Source organism: Hyaena hyaena, unplaced genomic scaffold (assembly GCF_003009895.1).
Source record: "Hyaena hyaena isolate Hyena2069 unplaced genomic scaffold, ASM300989v1 scaffold_137, whole genome shotgun sequence".
Lineage (NCBI taxonomy): Eukaryota > Metazoa > Chordata > Mammalia > Carnivora > Hyaenidae > Hyaena > Hyaena hyaena.
In genome coordinates this window covers 1,313,564-1,333,413 of record NW_024080769.1, presented here as the reverse complement: position 1 = coordinate 1,333,413, position 19,850 = coordinate 1,313,564, and the positions used below count along the sequence as shown (strand labels likewise).

The following is a 19,850-nucleotide window of genomic DNA, read 5'->3' as shown; positions in this document are numbered from 1 at the left end:
GAAATCTCCTCATCTGGCTTCCGTATCACCACAGTTATGAATGGTTTTGGGTTTTTTTTGTTGTTTTTCTTTTTTGAGTTTTCTTAAGGGTTATTCCCTTCTCCCTGGTTGATCCACCAAGACCACCTCCCCGGCTCATTCTTCTTTTCTTTTTAGCCTAGATATTCCTGTAGTAATTCCCAAACCCACAAGAACAGCAGAATTCAACTGCTTCCTCTATTATATGGTAACAAAGTATGGACTAATACCTTTATTCCCAAAAAGTTGCATCTCCTCCAATGTTATGTTTTCTATCTCTGTAAATGGCCCCACAAATCATCTAAATACATAAACCCTAAATCTCAACATCTAGTACTCTCTCCAGAATCTAGTCTTTTCGTGAATCTACATTTCTCTGCTTTCCGTGATGCCACATCCTAATTCGGATCTTCATCACATCTTCTTTTGCCAACAGCAGCCCTTTGAACAGTCTCCTGGCTTTCTCTCCTGTTTCCCACCAGCTTATTGTCCATGCAGCAGCCAAAGCTGTCTTTTATTTTTAAGTCGGATGTATTAAGGTTTGATTTCTGTAATCTTTTTTTAAGTGTACAATTCTATGAATTTTGACAAATGCATGTAGTCATATAACCACCATCACACATTTGGATTGTTCCACTTTTTGCCTATAAACCTTCATGTACAGGCTGCAATATAAACATAACTTTTTAATTGTCTTGGGTAAGTACCTAGAGGTGAGGCTTCTCGGTCCCCTTGAAAGCTTCTGTTCAACTTTATGAGAAACTGCCAGACTGTTTTCCCCAGTGACTGTGCCATCTGCATTCCCACCAGCACTGGATGAATTTCACTGGCACCACATTCTTCCTCAGTATTTGGTGTTGTTTTAATTTTAACTTTTCTAATAGATGCATAGTGGCAGCTCGCTGCAGTTTTAATGTGCATTTCTACATGACTAAGGATATTTAACATCTTTCATATGTTGATATGCAATCCATGTACTTTGGTAAAGTACTGCTCAAACCTTTTGCCAGTTTTTTATCAGATATTTTCTTTTTATTAAATTTTGAAAGTTCTTCTTATATTCTGGATACAAAGTCCTTTGTCAGATATGTACTTTGCAAAAAAAAATTTCTTATCTATGATTTGCCTTTTCATTCTCTTATCAGTATCTTTGTCAGAACAAACATTTTTAATTTTGATAAAACCCAAATTGTTTTTTTTAATGGATCATGCTTTTTTTTTTAATATTTTTATTTATTTCTAGGAGAGAGAGAGAGAGACAGTGTGAGCAGGGGAGAGTCAGAGAGAGGGAGTCACAGACTGAAACAGGCTCCAGGCTCTGAGCTGGCAGTCAGCACAGAGCCCAATGCGAGGCTCGAACCCACGAACCGCGAGATCATGACCTAAGCGAAAGTCAGACGCTTAACCGACTAAGCCACCCAGGCGCCCCAAGGATCATGCTTTTTGTATTGTATCTGGGAACTCAGCCTAACTTATGGTCACAAAGATTTTGTTCTGTTTTTCTCTGCTAAAACCTCTATAGCTTTGCACTTTATACTTGGATCTGGGATAATTTTCGTTTACAGGATGAGAGGTGTGAATCAAGGTTTACTTTGTTGCTTATGGATGTCCAATTATTCTAGCACATTTGCTGAAAAGAATATTCACTGATAGAGGCATGTATCAGTTCCCTATATTTGTGTGGTTCTATTTCTGGACTCTGTTCTGTGCCTGTTTTGATCTATGTCAGGGGTCAGCACAGTTTTTCTGTAAAGAACTAGGTAGTAAATATTTTAAATTCTACAGGCCCAAAGGCAGAATTGAAGATATTATGTAAGTACTTGTATAACAAGGGAAAACAAATTTCCGTGAATTGGAGTACAATTTTCTGAAACGCGGCTCTACTAATAGAAAGAATGGAATTCTATTTTGGGATAGGGATAACATTTTGCTTTAATTAGGATGCAGAATTAGTGTTTCCTCTTATCAAACTTGATTACAAATGTTTATTTATTAAATGCATATCTAGTGAAATTTTACATATTTTTATCTTGGAAAAACGTCTTTTTACATGGGCGATACACATAGCTGTGGAAATGCTGCCCTTTGTGGAGTGCTTGAAAAGCACCGCAAAGTGATGAGTGCCATGTGCAGTCTGTCAGAGTTCCTCAATTCCCCATTGTAGCATGAGGCCACCACAGACAGCATGCAAACAAATGAGCCAGGCTATCTTCCCATAGAGCTTTATTTATGGGCACTCTATTGGGAATTTCATATAATTTTCACTTGTCACAAAGTACTGTTCTTTTGGATTTTTTAATCATTTAAAAATGTTTAAAGCATCCTTCGTTTAGGACATATAAAAACAGGTGACAGGCTAGATTTGACCTATAGACTAATATTTGTTTGCCCCACTTGCCCCGTTTGTTTCTGTCCTTTGCCAATACCCCATTGTCAGGATTACTATAGCTTTATGCTTAAAGTCTTGAGATCAGGTAGTAGGAGCCCTCCAACTTCATTCTTTTTCAAAATTGCTTTGGCTATTCTAGTTCCTTTGCCTTTCTGTATAAATTTTAGAATTAGCTTGTTGATTTCTCCCCAAAAATCCTGCTTGGATTTTGTTAGAACTATGTTGAATCTACAGAGCAACTTGGGAGAAACTGACATCTTCATAATACTGAGAGAACTTGGTTATCTCTCTCCACTTAAGCCCACTTTGATTCCTTTTTATCAGCATTTTGTAGTTTTCTGCATAGAGATTTTAGATTTTGTACATATTTTGTTAAATCTACACCTAAGTATTTCATGTTTTTTCCTCAGAGCTGGCTTTTTTAAATGCAAATTGGATCATGTTGTTTCCCCTATTTAAAACCTTCAAGTGGCTTCCCACTCCCTTTAAGATAAACTCTGTAATCCTTAAAAGACTAAACACCCTGCGTGATCTGGCCCCTGCTTTCCTTTTCAGCCTAATTTTATGCCATTCTTTCCCTTGCTCAAAATGTTCCAACCTCAGACTAGCAGGAAATGGTTTTATCAGCTAACGGATAGCTTTTAGAATATCTGAAGGACCAAATAAGTATTTTCAAACAAACAATTGAAAAATACTCTTACCATATTGCAACGAGCCATTCGTTAATCTCCAGCAAAGAATAAATTTAGGTTTCAGCCAGGCTGTTGGGCTCTCTGTATGGAATACTTTGATCTCAAAGTCTGTACTTCTTTCACTGAGGCAGAGTGCTTTATGAGTATCATTTGCAGGGGACTTAGCTCTGTGTGTGTGTGTGAGTGTGTGTGTGTGTGCGCGCGTGTGTGCAAAAGCTAAAGAAAATACTTCTTTTTTTACATGTGTGCTAAGACTCGGCAGAAAGGCAGCATTTCTAACAAAACCAAAAATCTTTTTGCTGTCATTATGCGTGAATAAAGTGCAACTCTCCAGCCATTAAAGTAATTCTTACGTGTACATGCCTCCTCCCAACTTTATTATAATATCCAAATTAGAAACACAACACTGTTGTTGTTCTGTAGGGAAGTCTGCAGCTATGTGCCTAAGTAAGACAAAAGAGAGTCACAAGATTAGTTTTTTTAAACAGACCTTAAAACCAGCACATTTAGTCGAACAGTATTTATTCAGCTCCTTGTTCTAGACTTACAGAGATGAATAAGATATAGCCCAGACTTTAAAGAAGCTCAAAAACTAATGAGGAAGCAGACATATAAAAATAAAAGTGTAGGGCACCTACCTGGGTGGCTCAGTCAGGTGACTGACTCTTGATTTTGCCTCAGATCATGATCTCACCATTGATGAGATTGAGCCCCACATTGGGCTCTGTGCAGACAGCACAGAACTTGCTTGGGATTCTCTCCCTCCCCACCTCTCTCTGCCCCTGCCTTGCTTGCACAAATGTGTGCACACACTCTCTCTTTCTCAAAATAAATAAATAAACTTTTTTTAAATGAAAGTGCTTGTTCATGGAGATATGTCTAAGTGGCTTAGATTGTATCAAGGAGAAATGAGCATCCCAATGCGATTTACAGCATTAATAAGACTAGTTGATATTCAAGACTTAAGGCTAGAAGGGAGGCAAGGACCAGATCATGAAAACCTAAGGGGCTTGTGTTCCTTCCTATAACTCAGAGGTTCCAACACCTCAATGCATTTAGGACTTGTTAAAACAAAACTAAAAAAAAAAACATAGAGAAACATCAAATTCTTGGACTCTGCCCTTAGAGACTGACTATGTAGGTGTAAATGCTTCTCCAAGTGGTTCTTATTTAGTTGGCAGACCCCGAGTCTGCACACTGACATTTCGGAGTCAGTGCATAGGTAAGATTGAGCTACAAAAGAGTTAAGCTAGGTAGTAAGTTGATCTTCTTAGCATTTCAGGAAGGTAAATTTGGTGGTAGTATATATAGAACGGTAGAATCACCTGCAATCTCCTTAAATATGATTCTGATCCAGTAGGTCTGGGGTTGTACCTGAGATACTGCATTTCTAACAAGTTCCCAAGTAAGGCTGATACTCTTTGCCTGGGGACGACGCTTTGAGTCGCAAATGTAGAGAGGTTGGATTGGAGTGGGGTGAGACTGCAGGCATGAATATCAGTTGACAGCCCCTTGCAGGAATCTAGGCAAAAGATGGTGAGTATCTAATCTGTTAGCAGGATCTGGTAATGGCAAGAAAGAGTTCCAGTGAAATGTAATAGATAGAATTGGCAAGACTAATTGAAGGAGTTAGTTAGATACGGAGTTAGAAGTGAGGAAAGAGGTGTCAAGACTTGAGTTTAATTATCTAAGTAGATGATGGGGACATTAACTGAAATAGGGTTAAGACAGAGGAAGGAGGTGGCCTGGAGAGTAGAGGAGGGCTGGTGAGAATAGAAAAGTTTCTTGCAGATGAGAAAAGGGGTAGTCGGGGGCTTAGTTTAGAATGCACTGAGATCGAGGAGTTTATGAGATATCCAAAATTAAGAGGGCAGGTCGAAGAGGAGGAACCTACAGTGGACTAAGGAGTAGCACACAGGTTGTAGTATCTACAGGTTGTAGATAATAAAAAGAACAGCTTCAGACACATTTCCAGAAGGGGACGTTCACAGTAGCATTGCCGTGTAGACGTCAAGTGAGAGATTATATATAGTTCAGTGAGAGTGTACAAAATTATGGCTCTGAAAGTCGAACTTTCCAAAATGCTGATTGGCTTAAGAGAATTCAGAAAGCATCCAAATTAGTTACTCTCTCAATCTGTTCATTTAAGGAAAAGTTTAGGAGTGAAGCCAGTTTTTTAAGTCATTCATCATGATAAGCCTCGTTGTGCCTTTTCCATTTAGATTTTCTTTTTTTTTTTCCCCCTCCCACAGGTTGATCATACTTACAAGAGCTGCTATGATACGTAGGGGAGGTAAAAACTGATGGATGAAAGTTTTGCCAATGCACTGAAAGGAAAGCATTGTCTGTGAAGGTCCTTTCTTAAAAATGTCTGCTTGTAACACCTTTACTGAACACGTTTGGAAACCTGGTGAATGCAAGAACTGCTTTAAGCCTAAAAGCTTACACCAGCTTCCCCCAGACCCTGAGAAGGCACCCGTCACCCATGGCAATGTGAAAACTAATGCCAATCACAGTAATAACCACCGCATGAGGAACACTGGGAATTTCCGTCCCCCTGTGGCTAAAAAACCCACTATAGCTGTGAAACCCACTATGATGGTGGCAGATGGGCAGAGTGTATGTGGTGAACTTAGCATCCAAGAACACTGTGAGAACAAACCTGTCATCATAGGGTGGAACCGAAACAGGACGGCCTTGAATCAGAAACCACTTAATAATAATAATGAAGATGATATTGAAGGATTTAGCCATGTTCCTAAGCCTTATGGCAATAATGATAGTGCAAAGAAGATACCAAATAACAATAATGGTCTAACTGATGTGTTAAAAGAGATAGCAGGCTTGGATACCACCCCTCAGATGAGAGGAAATGAATCAAACTCCAGAGAAACATTCTTGGGAAGAATAAATGATTGCTATAAAAGATCATTGGAAAGAAAGCTTCCACCAAGTTGCATGATGGGCGGTATGAAGGATACTCAGGGCAAGCATGTTATTCTGAGTGGAAGCACAGAAGTGATCAGTAATGAAGGGGGCCGGTTCTGTTACCCAGAGTTTTCTAGTGGCGAGGAGAGTGAGGAAGATGTATTTTTCAGTAACATGGAGGAGGAGCATGAGAGCTGGGATGAGAGTGACGAAGAGCTGCTGGCCATGGAGATTCGCATGAGAGGGCAGCCCCGCTTTGCTAACTTCAGGGCAAATACTTTGTCTCCTGTTCGATTCTTTGTGGACAAAAAATGGAATACTGTCCCCCTGCGAAATAAGTCTCTGCAGAGAATCTGTGCTGTAGACTATGATGACAGTTACGACGAAATCCTAAATGGTTATGAAGAGAATTCTGTGGTCTCCTGTGGACCAGGAAGCATGCAGAGCATGGTGTCATCTGACTCCACATCACCAGACTCTTCTTTAACAGAGGAATCACGTTCTGAGACAGCCAGTGGTTTATCCCAGAAGATCTGTAATGGAGGAGTGTCTCCTGGTAACCCGGGAAATTCTAAGGACATGAAGGAAAGTGAGTCCAATTATGAAAGTCTCTCTGGTAATAATCAGGAAAAGGACTCCTCACAAGCACCTAAAAGCTCAGTAAAAGTTCCAGAAACACACAAAGCAGTTCTTGCTCTCCGATTAGAAGAGAAGGATGGCAAGATTGCTGTACAGACTGAGAAGCAAGAAAGCAAAGCCTCTACAGATATTGCTGGGCAAGCAGTAACTATTAACCTCGTCCCTGTAGAAGAGCAAGCAAAGCCCTACCGAGTTGTGAACCTGGAACAGCCACTGTGCAAGCCATATACTATTGTGGACGTGTCGGCAGCCATGGCCACTGAGCACCTCGAGGGCCCTATTACTAGCCCCAAGACAAAAATCTCATCTTCTACTCCAAACTCTCCGATGACATCGCCTGCATCGACATCAGGACACGTAAGTGCCCACTTCCAAAAATCCAGTGCAATACGATACCAGGAAGTCTGGACTTCCAGTACCAGTCCACGGCAGAAGATACCCAAGGTAGAATTAATCGGTGGTGGAACTGGACCAAATGTCCCTCCAAGGAAAAACTGTCACAAATCAGCACCTACTTCACCCACAACTACAAACATTTCCTCTAAAACTATCCCTGTTAAGTCACCCAATTTGTCAGAAATAAAATTTAATAGTTATAACAATGCTGGTATGCCACCTTTTCCAATTATCATTCACGACGAGCCAACTTATGCTCGCAGTTCCAAAAATGCCATCAAAGTTCCCATTGTAATCAACCCAAATGCATATGACAATCTAGCCATTTACAAAAGTTTTCTTGGAACAAGTGGGGAACTCTCAGTGAAGGGAAAAACCACAAGTGTAATAAGCCATACTTATGAGGAAATAGAAACTGAAAAAATGTCCGATAATGCCACTAGCAAACCTACTGAGTACCCCCAAGCCAAAGGGCTTTCAAGCAGCACAGAGCGTAAAAGGGGCTCAGTGGCTCAGAAGGTTCAGGAGTTTAACAGCTGCCTGAACAGAGGTCAGTCTTCACCACAGAAAAGCTTTGGTTCTGGCCACAGCTCCCCAACGAAGATCCAGAGAACCACTCAAGAACCTGTGGCCCAAACAGAAGGCACTCCAGAGGCTCAGACGGTCAGCAGCAGCAGCAGCACCAGGGAGAGGGCCAGCACAGTGCTTTCTCAGATTGTGGCTTCTATCCAACCGCCACAGTCTCCTCCAGAAATGCCCCAGTCTAGCCCTAAAGCATGCAGCGTGGAAGAGCTCTACGCAGTCCCCCCAGACGCTGACGCTGCTAAGAATACACCGGTCCGACCCAAATCTCTCTTTACGTCTCAGCCCAGTGGGGAGGCGGAAGCCACTCAGGCCACAGAAAGTCCCACTGCCAGAGCACGGAAAGATCCGCTCGCAAAGCCAGCCACTGCCCCTCTCTCCAAGTTAGTGGCCAACCCCCAGGGGGAGCCACCCCCTCCCTTCCCCCCACCTCGTTCTACTTCCTCCCCTTACCATGCAGGCAACCTTTTGCAGAGGCATTTCACCAACTGGACCAAGCCAACCAGTCCTACCAGGTCAACGGAAGCTGAATCCATTCTGCACTCTGAAGGCAGCAGGCGGGCAGCTGATGCAAAACCTAAACGCTGGATATCATTTAAAAGCTTCTTCCGCCGCCGGAAAACAGACGAGGAGGACGACAAAGAGAAAGAGCGAGAGAAAGGGAAACTGGTGGGTCTGGACGGCACGGTCATCCACATGCTCCCGCCTCCTCCGGTTCAGCGCCATCACTGGTTCACAGAGGCAAAGGGAGAGTCCAGCGAGAAGCCAGCCATTGTCTTTATGTACAGGTGTGATCCTGCCCAGAGCCAGCTCAGCGTGGACCAGAAGGCCAGAGCAGACCAGTCCGCAGTCATAGAGAAGGACGGGTCAGAGGAAGGGTTCCTGCAGGACTCAGAGAAGAAGAAAAGGAGTCTTTCTTCTCCGTCACAGATTCCTAAAAAAATTCTCAGGTATGTAAAATAGAATGGCAGAATATGAGAATTTTTAACACATTTTTTGATGCTAAGTTGTTTTACATCATTAAGGTTGTGTAAGAGCCATAACTGTTCGGAAGTAGCACTCAGTGGCCATCATCTATCCTGATAACTGCATTCCAAGATTAGAGTATTATTAAAGGGATCTTATTGCACTGAACAAGGTTTATGGCCCTGGATCGTTAGTTAAAGTAGCCTGCTGCATTCTGGTGAGTGCAGAGGCGCTTGAACATAGAAAAGCAAATCCATAACACCTTAATAGCAGTAAATAATATGTTGCTTTGAAATGCTGTGATAGTGTGAGGATGAAATAGGATCAAATGAATAAATGGTGATACACTTCTTACCCTCACTGTAGGTGGAATAAAGCTCTTCAAGCAATTCGATCTGGCTTTCACCAAGGTGTAGCTCTGTATCATTACTTTGTTTTACGGGAATATTTGTTTTTTTATTGCTGCTCTTTCTGTCTTCCTTTCAAGTATTGTGGAAGTTGGGGGCAGGGGGGAGTTGGGGGCAAGCAGTCTATAGTTATTTAACATGTAGGTGATATAGGAGAAGATGGTCACTGAGATTGAGACCCAGTAGTAGAATCCATAATGCCAGCTGGGCAAACAGCCCGCCCACCTCAGTTCTCTAGGTACTCATTTTCTCTCCTGCTTTAATAACTCTTTCTTGATCACCTACTCTGTGTAAAGCACAATCTGAATATTTATCTCAAATCCATACAACAGCCCTACAAATTGGTTGTATTCAGATGAGGAAACTGAAAATCAGAGAGGTTATGAATTGATCAGATTCACAACTGCCAGAGCCAGAATTCAAACTTTGGTTTGTCTAACTCTAAAGCTTGCATTCTTCCTACAGTGTTTCACTGTTAGTGAACACAAAGGCAAATGACATTTTTATATTTTCACGTGTAATCATTCATATAAACATTTATGTTTAGGAAGCTTAAAATTGTTTTTTCATTCATATGGTAAGCAAAATTAATGAGCTGCCAATAAAAACAAGAACCATTATCCCAAATTTATAACAAATGGGATGATTTCCTTATATCCCCTATACTTCTTTCTTTCTAAATATTTCATTCATTTATTTATTTTTACAAATATAATTTGTCAGATTGGCTTACATACAACACCCAGTGGTCATCCCAACAAGTAACCTCCTCAGTGCCCATCACCCATTTTCTCTTCTTCCCCACCCACCCCATCCACCCTCAATTTGTTTTCTGTATTTAAGAGTCTCTTATGGTTTGCCTCCCTCCCTCTCTCTTCCCCTTCCTTCCTCCATGGTCTTCTGTTAAGTTTCTCAAGATCTGCATATGAGTGAAAACATGAGATATCTGTCCTTATCTGACTGACTTATTTCACTCAACATAATACCGTCTAGTTCCATCCACGTTGCTGCAAATGGCATCAAGCATTTTATTTTTAAGTAATACCTCACCCAATATGCAACTCGAACCCACAACTGCAAGATCAAGAGTCACACGCTCTACTGACTAAGCCAGACAGGCACCCCAGTACTTGTTATTTTTAAACAATGATATGCCCTGAGTATTTCTTTCATCTGATTCTAAGTCTGCCTCCCTGTTGACTTACAGTAAGCCTTCTCTACCAGACCTGGCATGTTCTTTGGCAAAGACAGCAAACTCCTATGATAGGGCAGATCCTCTTACCAGCTTTTTATTAGAAATGTGTAACTAAAAACGAAGGGAATACTTAATGCCTTCACTTTTTCTAGCAAAATGTTAGCAAGTTTATATATTCATATATATATATATACTCTTCATGAAAATAAGCTTTGTACACAACCCCCAAATAGTTGTCCAAATGCTAGCAAGTTCCTGTTTTCCTTAAGTCCATATAATAACAAAGCAGAACAGTGGTAATATATCCCTGGAAAGAGTAGTCTTGTCATAGATAGTTGAAGGTGGATGATAGAATATTGTACTCCAGTAGTAATAAAACACATGTAAATACAGGTTACTGTTTCATTTAGGGAAAAAGCAATATAAAGAGCACCTGGTTGGAGTTACAGAGAGTGCTTGCAGATCAATAAATGACTTCACTCCTCATTAAGTATGGCTGTGGTGTGTTTATCCACCTCCTGGAAGACAGAGCCAAGGACTGATTTGGCCTCTCCTCTGTGGAATGAGATTCTCTTCTTTGGCTCCATGCCACCGTATTTGGGCTTGAGGGCAGCCCAGGCCCTTTAGCATGATAGACCCCATATTATACAGCTTATGTTTTCACAGATTTGGTTGTACATGGGCCAGTTATATCTTCCAAAATTTTCAGTTCTTAATAAGTAACATCCAGGAATCCAAACGATGCAGTTGGTATGCACCACAATAACTTGAGGGCTGTTAGAACAGAGATTGCTGGACCCCACCCTCACAGTTTCTGATGCAGTAGGTCTGGGTGGTGTGTGGGTCCTGATAATTTGCATTTGTTACAAGTTCCCCAGATGCAGTAGGTCTGGGTGGTGTGTGGGTCCTGATAATTTGCATTTGTTACAAGTTCCCCAGTGCTGCTGCTTCCACTCCTGAGGCTACACTTTGAGAGCCACTGACCTCACCACCATTCTAAATCTAAGGATATGTCTGCAGTCTTAGTAAAGCATGTATGAGGTATTAGTATTTTCTTAGAGGCACCCTGGAATTTTCACATTTCATAATGTCTCAGATTGAGTAGAAAAAGAGGTCTTAAGTAGTTTTTTTAAAACAGTTTGGAAAGTTTTAAAATAAACAAATATACATCATTTGCTTTTCAGTAATTACTTAATTGAATACACCATTGGTATTTACTTAAAGCAACTTTGAAAGGGAAAAATGTTACTGTCAAATGTCAGCATTTGTGTTTTCAGCCTGATGGCAGTGGTAATCATTAAATTACCATCCCACTGCTGGAAGAAATGAAAATTCAAGCTTTTCTATAAGTAATGAAGATTCCAAATCCAAACTATGAGAAATGAACAATACTTGACTGCAGTCTAGACCCTAAAAGATAAGGGACTTTGTAGAGCTTTTTATTATGAAATTAGATTATTACTAAATTTATTTATTTATCACCTGACCGTTCAGGTGACATAAATTGAATATCTTCAATGTGCCGTATACGTACCATAGGGACGAATAGGGAAAAGATGATCACACTGCTGAAACAACAGGCTTGGGTTTGACTTCACTTCAGCTATTTGTCTGGTTCTTCAGTGTACAGTGACTATACTGATACCTATCACATATGGTTACTTTGAAAATATAATAGGAAAACACATAAAAGATTTTGCACAGAGTCTGGCACACACTGGGTGCTTTAAGACGTTAGTAGTGCCTCTGCCTTCAGTGTAATAAGTGCTAAAACAGTGTATGTGTACAGTGGCCTAAAGCATAAAAGACAGTGACTAGATCAGTTTAAAAGAGACTTCTCGCAATTGAAATACCCACCAGATCTTAAAAGACAGGTAGGATTTTCCCCAGTGCTTGGGAGAGACATTGTAGACAGAAGGAACAATATATGCAGAGCCACAGAAAAGATGATGATGGCAAGCAGAATCACGACAGGTGGCTGGAAAAGGCTGATGAAGAGACCACTGGTTCTTCAAATGTGGTCAAGGCAAGGTCAAATAGCGATCACGCACAAGTCACCACTTTGATAATAAGACTTTATTCTTTTTACTGCATTGACATTTGCACTGGTGGCACAGAAATAATAGTGGGTAAAACTCCTTACACCTTAACAGAAATCAAACCCATCGCATAATATTGTCCAAATAGTTTAAAAAATTTTTTCACTTATACATGTCCTTGATGAAGTAGTTTTATTAAATCTCAGCCCTTGAGGCTATGTCTGTCAAAAAAACAAAAACAAAAACAAAAAACCTTCGTATGATGAAATGGGAAGTATACATAAAGTGCTTCTGTTGTGTACCAAAGTGTGATGATTACCTCAAGGAAGAACATTTGTGAAATAGTTTGAGTTTCAAGATTTGGGTTACAAAGCTGAACTAGCCCCCTTTTTCATGGACTGCTTTGAAAGAACGGGTGGTAGACCCCCTGTGGCTATTCAGACTTGAGTGTTTGGCAGATACTTTCTTAAGAATGAGCATAGCCCTGACAAAAACTGAGGACTGATGGATGGGGGGGGGAGTGGGGGATGGGCATGGAGGAGGACACTTGTGGGGATGAGCACTGACTGTTATGTGGAAACTAATTTGACAATAAACTATTTGTAAAAAAAATAAATTAAAAAAAAAAAAAAGAATGAGCATAGCCTGTTACTTAAAGGAGAACAACTGATAGTATTTGTTGTCAATGATACAATTCAGGCTTTCAAATAAAAATAAGAATTTTTGAAAACTTATATCTGCTACCCTGACCTTGATAGCTTCCTGATACTTAGGGATTTTTCTGATGAGATTGGTGGTGGTTGGTATTTGCATACAAAGGTTTTTTAATATCATATGATGAAATGTGCCAACATTTGGAAGATCTGTATAACCCAGTGAACTGGCAATTCCCAAATGACCTAATGCATGATGATATTACAAATTATGCATAAGTTGAAACTGCAAATTAGACCAATAGATTTTTATGTAACTGAGTCTAAAGACTTTATTATTAATGGTTTCAGACTCCACATTGCTAGTAACCTTTAAGGGACTTTAGTTACCAAGTTCTGGTATAGTACCAAGAAGAATATTCACAATTATCTAAAAATCTAATATACTCCTCCCTTTCCCACCCATATATCTGCATGAGATCAAATTTTTTTCATTACAGATAACTCTTGAACAACACAGGTTTGAACTGCACAGGTCTACTTATATACGGATTTTTAAATAAATAACATACAGTGCTGTAAATGTATTTTTTCTTATGACTTTCTTAATACCATTTTCTTTTCTCTAGCTTACTTTAAGAACACAATATATAATGCATATGACTTACAGAATATGTGTTAATTGACTATGTTTTGAGTAAGGATGCTGCTCAATAGTAGGCTACCAGTAGTAAGTTTTGGGGGAGTCAAGTTATATGCAGATTTTTGTGCAAGGGGCAGTGTCCCTAACCCCCACATTGTTCAGGGTCCACTGTACTTTACCCAAAGCAGCATATCACAGCAGATTGAAGGCAGAAGCACATATGATAATTCAGCTGGCTTCTGTTAAGCCATATATTAGAGAGATTTGAAAATAGTGTTATTTACGTTACTATTTTTAAAAGGTTTATTATTTTAAATGAACTAGTAACTGTTTTTAAATTTTCTCAGTTTTAATTTCTAATATAATTTCAACAGCTACAGTTCACATAAACAAGAGCCCTTGCACTTCTGAATAATTTTTAAGTGTAAGGGAAGCCCAAGAACAAAAAGTTTGAGAAGTGCTGAGACAGACTGCAAAGAGGCTTTCCTGATATGTTGAAATATTTGGCCCTTATCTTGTAGATTTTGTAGCAGAAACAGGGCATATGGGGGAAAGTATGTGACTTTTTTTTTATGATTTATTTTTTAAGTCATCTCTACACTCAGTGTGGAGCTCGAATTTTCTAGGAGCCCCTAGATCAAGAGTCACATGTTCCACCAACTGAGCCAGCCAGGTGCCCCAGCATTTTTTAATTTTAATAAACTCTCTTCTGGCAGTGGTAGTGAAAATGGAGTGGAAAGGGGAAATACTGGTTACAGGGATACTAGTCAAATTTGGGCTCCAGAATATACCCATAGGCATCATTTCTATCTGGCTAAGTCTGGATCACGAGGAGTTAATTTCGTGGTTATTCTGGTCTGTGATGGGGTGGGAATTCCTCCACTCTCATTTTTGTGCACACTAGCCTACATGCCATCTCTGCAGCCCTTTGGTGTCCATAGCATGGGAGCAATACTGCATAGTAGGAAAAATGCAGGCACTGTCCAGGTTCGGATTTGAATTCCAGCTATACCGCTGGTACGTGTGTGACTTTTGACTTAACCTCTCTAAGCTAAAGCTTTCCAACCTGTACAGTAATAATACTAATACCTACCTTACAGAGCGATTATGAGGACTAAATTGATATCTATAAAGCATCTAGCACAGTGTCTAGCAATAGGGTTGACCTCTTTAAAATTCTGTTTAGAGCACCATCATTTAAGATGATCCTTGCTGAATGTCTTGCCCCTGCAGTCTATTTTTAGAACAGCCAAGTGCTCTTCCTTAAACATAAATCCAGTCATAACCCAAACTGCAGAAGGTCCTATATATGTGACCTTTGTCTGCTTGTTTAATTTTACTTACTCTCTTGCTCGTGAACCCTAATTATTCTGGCTCCTTTTCTTGCTGAGTGCCTTGTTGATAATGTTGACCATGAAATCAATACTACAGGATTACTTTTTAAGGAATACCATCTTAAAATGAGTCCTTTTATTTATTTCCATTTTATTTTAAATTTTTTGTGAAAGAAAATTTTAAACATATACAAAAGTAGATAAATTAGTAAGATGAACCACTATTTACCCCAAAACTGCACTTCAACAGTTACCAATTATTTATGGCCAATCTTCTTTCACCTACAACCTTTTCTCCTTCCCCACATTATTTTGAAGCAAATCTCAGACATTTCACATTGTAAATGTTTCAGTATATATCACTAAAAGATAAGTTCCTTTTCCTTCTTTCTGTCTGTCTGTCTTTTCTTTCTTTTCTTTCTTCTATCCTTTTCCATCATGACCATATACCAGAAAGAGTTCTTTAAACTTTAATGGCTAACTCCTGGCTAAACAGCATCTGGTATCCAGATTGTAAATACTAAGTATATTCTGACGACTCCATCCTTGACCTACCCCATGATTCACATACTTATCCACTTGATATCTCCACTTGAACATCAAATGGACCTCTCTAATGAGACATGTCCAAAACAGAATTCTTGATTTTTCCTCACAAATCTGTTCCATACCAAGTCTTCCCTTCTTGATAATAAATGGCCCCACCATCCATCCAGTTGTTATTCCAAAAAATTAGGAGTCATCCTTGGTCTTTCTCTTCTCCACATCCCCTACATAGAAATTATCAGCAAGTCTTATTAACTCAACCTCTAGAATAATACATCCCATATTTGTTTACTTCTTTCTACCTCTGCTGCTTCCACCCTGGTCCAAGCCACCATCATCCCACCTGATTTACTAAAGTCCTAATTGTGGTCTCCCTGCTTTAAATCTCTTGCCTTTTCTAATCTAGTCTCTCTAGAATAGCTAAATAGCCAAGTACTCTTTTTCAAACCAAATCACATAGTGTCAACACAGTGAAGAAAGTCTCTACATAATATGACCTCTGCCTATAGCCTACCTATTTAACTTATCTCCTATTCATCCCCTTGTTCACAAACTTCTCACAGTAGTTTTTTTTCTGTTCTTCGTACATGCCGAACATAAGCTCCTCCCCCCCCTTTTTTTTTATCAGCTCCTGACTCTTTGGAATGCTTTCTTCAGATCTTTGTATGGCAAGCTCCTTGTCATTCAGCTCTCAACTGCAGTGTCACTTCCTCAGGAAAATTGTAACTGACTGCCCTGTCTTAGGAAACTTCCCCTACCTTCAGTCACTCCCCATCACATCACCATCCTTTATTTTTTATTTATTCGCATATTTACACTTTTTTTTTTTTTTTTACTATTCTGTCTTCATTTGACTCCTTCCTTCTGGATTTCGTTTCCTTTTAGTAGTCTTTTCAATAAACTGTGTGGCAAACTCTTTATTGTTGACTAAAATCACCTTTATTTCATAATTGGTAGGCAGTATCTTTTGCCAATCACATGTCCTTAAAATTTTAGTTGAAAAAAAGTTTTCTAATAATCACAAAAACTTAGTGCCTAAGAAAATAACCATAGCTCACCCAAAATAACTTTAACACTTTCAGACAAAGTTAAGGATCTCATTTGCCCACTAAATGGCCTCTTTCGGCTAACCTTTCCAGCTTCACCAGCCGTGAACACTGTGTTCCTAATTAACAAAGTCCCCCAATGTATCATGTAAGTCTGGTTTCTCTGAGACTCCCAGAAACATCTCAGGAATTCACCTGTGCCTCACACTGCTGGGATTCTGTCCAAACCTCTGCCAACTTCTGTATTGGATAGGGAGATAAAGTTTGGCACACCTTTGCTCCTTTAGGAATGCCATTCATCTGTATAAGCCTTCCTTTATCCTCCCAAGATCTTTTTTTTATCTTCTTAGAGCCCTTAGAACTAAGCTATATTCCTCTATAATCCAGGAGTCAATCCTAGGAGCCTTCTAATCCACTCCAAGGTTCAAGGATATAGAGAAGAAGTTGGAGAACTATGACCTATAGGCCAAATCCAACCTGTCACCCCTTTCTGTAAATCAAGTTTTATTGGAAAACAGCTACACTCATTCATTTGCATGTTGTCTATAGCTACTTTTGCACTATAGCAGCAGGGTTAGGTGCAACAGACACCATGTGGCCTGTAAAGCCTAAAATATTTACTATCTGACTCTTCACAGAAAAGTTGGCTAAGCCTCTGAACTAAGCTATAATAAATACCTGATTTGTCTGTGGTTGTCAGGCATGCTAGTGGCCTGTGTCCATTCTAGCCAAACACTATACAGGTTTGCTAGTCACTACAGTACCCAGAGTCTAGGCCTCTTTATAGACATGCGTGTATGCACATACAAAATGGGCAAAGAAAGGCTGAGCACTTTTTAGATTATAGTAAAATGTAATGTCCTTCTCTCTTTGTCAAGTTCAGTTAGAAACTTGAGGGTTTTTTAATACTTATGCTCCAGTTATATCTTACTTTGCATTATCTCTATTCTTTGCTAAGAGAACCCTATCAAAGTCACCTTTTCATGCTTAGGACCAGACTGGCCTCTGAAGATCAAATTCCTATTTCTCATAAAGAAAAAAAAAATGGAGAGAGAAGCTGAAAATAGCTGTTTGCTCTCCTGATCATATATTCTTTGCTCTAAAGAAACTTCTGGACTGTAAGTATTTATAAAGATCACGTCTACATTTGCTGACATATTGTTTTTAAAGTTAGAGGAGTTCATGAAGTCCTTACTGTTGAACTTTTAAGCAGTGCTGTTTGAAACTGTTTTTTTCCCCTTCCTTTCCCCCATGGTCTTCTGTTAAGTTTCTCAAGTTCCACATATGAGTGAAAACATAGGATACCTGTCTTTCTCTGACTGACTTCTTTCACTTAGCATACTACCCTCCTGTTCCATCCCTGTTGTTCCAAATGGCAGGATTTCATTTTTTCTCATTGCCAAGTAGTAGTCCATTGTATATATAAACCATATTTATTATATAACTCTTAAAACTCCTTCACTGACATTATCTCATTTGTCCCAACATCTGTGACAGTGCACCCTTCCTATTTTATAGGCCAGAGAAACAGGATCATTGACATTCCCAGAGCCACTCTGCAAGCAGGAGTGGAACATAGTTGTTCACTCCCTTAAAAGCACTTTATATGAATTTCCTAATTAACACACACTCCTATAAATGTCACTACACTCATTTTATAGATGAATAATGGGAGACAGGGACCGAGTAGCAGTGATGGCAGAGCTGAGATGAAATTTGAGTTTCTAATTTCCAGGCCTGTTTCAGACCCCTAGGCCACAGTTTGAGCCAGTGATTATTTAACATAACTACAGTAGGTATTGATTAGAGTCATCAGGTAATATTTAAAGGTTTAATTCCAGAACAAGCAGTTTGTCTTCAGATGGTGCGTCTATAATGGTAACTTGTTAACAGCAGGGAGAAAAGCTTGTCTGAAAACAACACGATGACAGCAATGCACACTGATCAGCTCCCCACCCCCACTCCTAGTTTTCACATGGGGATATAGACTCAGGAACCAGTCATTGGCCTTTCTGTGCCACTAGCACATGGATGTAGCTCCACTTTGCCTTAGGGAGATTTCCTGATCCCATTCTCCATGGTGGTACAAGCAGAAATTTTACTAGGAGGATCCTAGTAATATTCTCTTGTGCTTTGCTGTTCAGATCCCACCTGATTTGATTTATTCAGCACCTATTTACTGAGTGTTTGCTATAATCTCAGTCCCTTTGTATTAATCTGCTCAGGCCACCATAAAATAAAATACCACAGACTGAGTGGCTTCCTTACAAGCACAAAATCTTATTTGACAGGGGCCCACCCTTATCACCTCATTTAATCTCATTATTTCCTTGGAAATCCCATATCCAATGTAGTCACAATGGGGCTTAGGGCTTCAACATATGAATTTGGGAGGGACACAAACATTCATCCAGGTGTTCAGAGAAGGAAGAGTCCCTGCGGACACAAAGATGTCATGGGCAATGTGAGACCTGATTAGTCTTTTGTGACTGGCTGGGTTTGAAATAGATGGAAAGACAGGGAAGCAACTCTAGAAAGGGAAAGTAGGTTCAGCAAAGATGGAGAATATGGTGTGTCCAAGGGACAAGGAGTTGTGATGGAGAAATACATTGGTTTGCATGGAGCTGAAGGATTATGTATTAGAGAATTGAGAATGAGAATGGAAACAGACATTGCAGCCTCCTTGTGAAAGGCCTTAAGACCTGCAGGTAGTCCAGACCTGACCCTGATGGGTCCCAAGGATGTGGAACAGAGGATCAGTGGAACAAAATAGAGATTTTAGGAAGAGCCCCCCTCTTTTTGTAACTGCTTTCTCAGTCTTAGGAGCCTGCATTCTGTACTCACCTCTGTCCTCTTTTGATACAAGGAAGTGAGGTAGTGCTGCATGTCGGGAGACTTGACCTGTTGCTGCTTCTTACTTTCAGAGGAGACTTTATCCAGGCAGGGCTTCAAATAAAAATCTTAAATGCCATGCTAGGCTAAATCCCCTTTTCTAACATTTTGTGAGTTTACATAATTGTATTCTAAGATAAACCTCAGAGGGTAAAGATTGGTTCCAAAATACCCTCTTTTTTTTTTTTTTTTTTTACAAATAGTTTGTCAAATTAGTTTCCACATAACACTCAGTGCTCATCCCCACAAGTGCCCTCCTCCATGCCCATCCTCCCTTCCCCCCCACATCCATCAGTCCTCAGTTTTTGTCAGCATTCAAGAGTCTCTCATGGTTTGCCTCTCTCCCTTTCCCCCACCATTTCCGCCCTTCTTCTCCCCCTTGTTCCTCCGTCAAGTTCCTCCTAATCCTCCTATATGTGCAAACATATGATATTTGTCCTTCTCTGCCTGACTTATTTCGCTCAGCATAACACCCTCAAGGTCCA

General features: G+C 40.0%; 1 protein-coding gene across 3 annotated transcripts in view; it reads left to right on the top strand.

The window, feature by feature from the left end:
• PEAK1 (pseudopodium enriched atypical kinase 1) overlaps positions 1–19,850 on the top strand; it is a 308,018-nt gene that overhangs the window by 229,157 nt on the left and 59,011 nt on the right. For all 3 annotated transcript variants that reach the window (XM_039238166.1, XM_039238163.1, XM_039238164.1), the window contains one exon: positions 5,352–8,594. In XM_039238166.1, coding sequence (XP_039094097.1) covers positions 5,467–8,594 — 3,128 coding nt within the window. In that variant the 5' untranslated portion in view covers positions 5,352–5,466. The remainder of the gene's footprint in view (positions 1–5,351; positions 8,595–19,850) is intronic.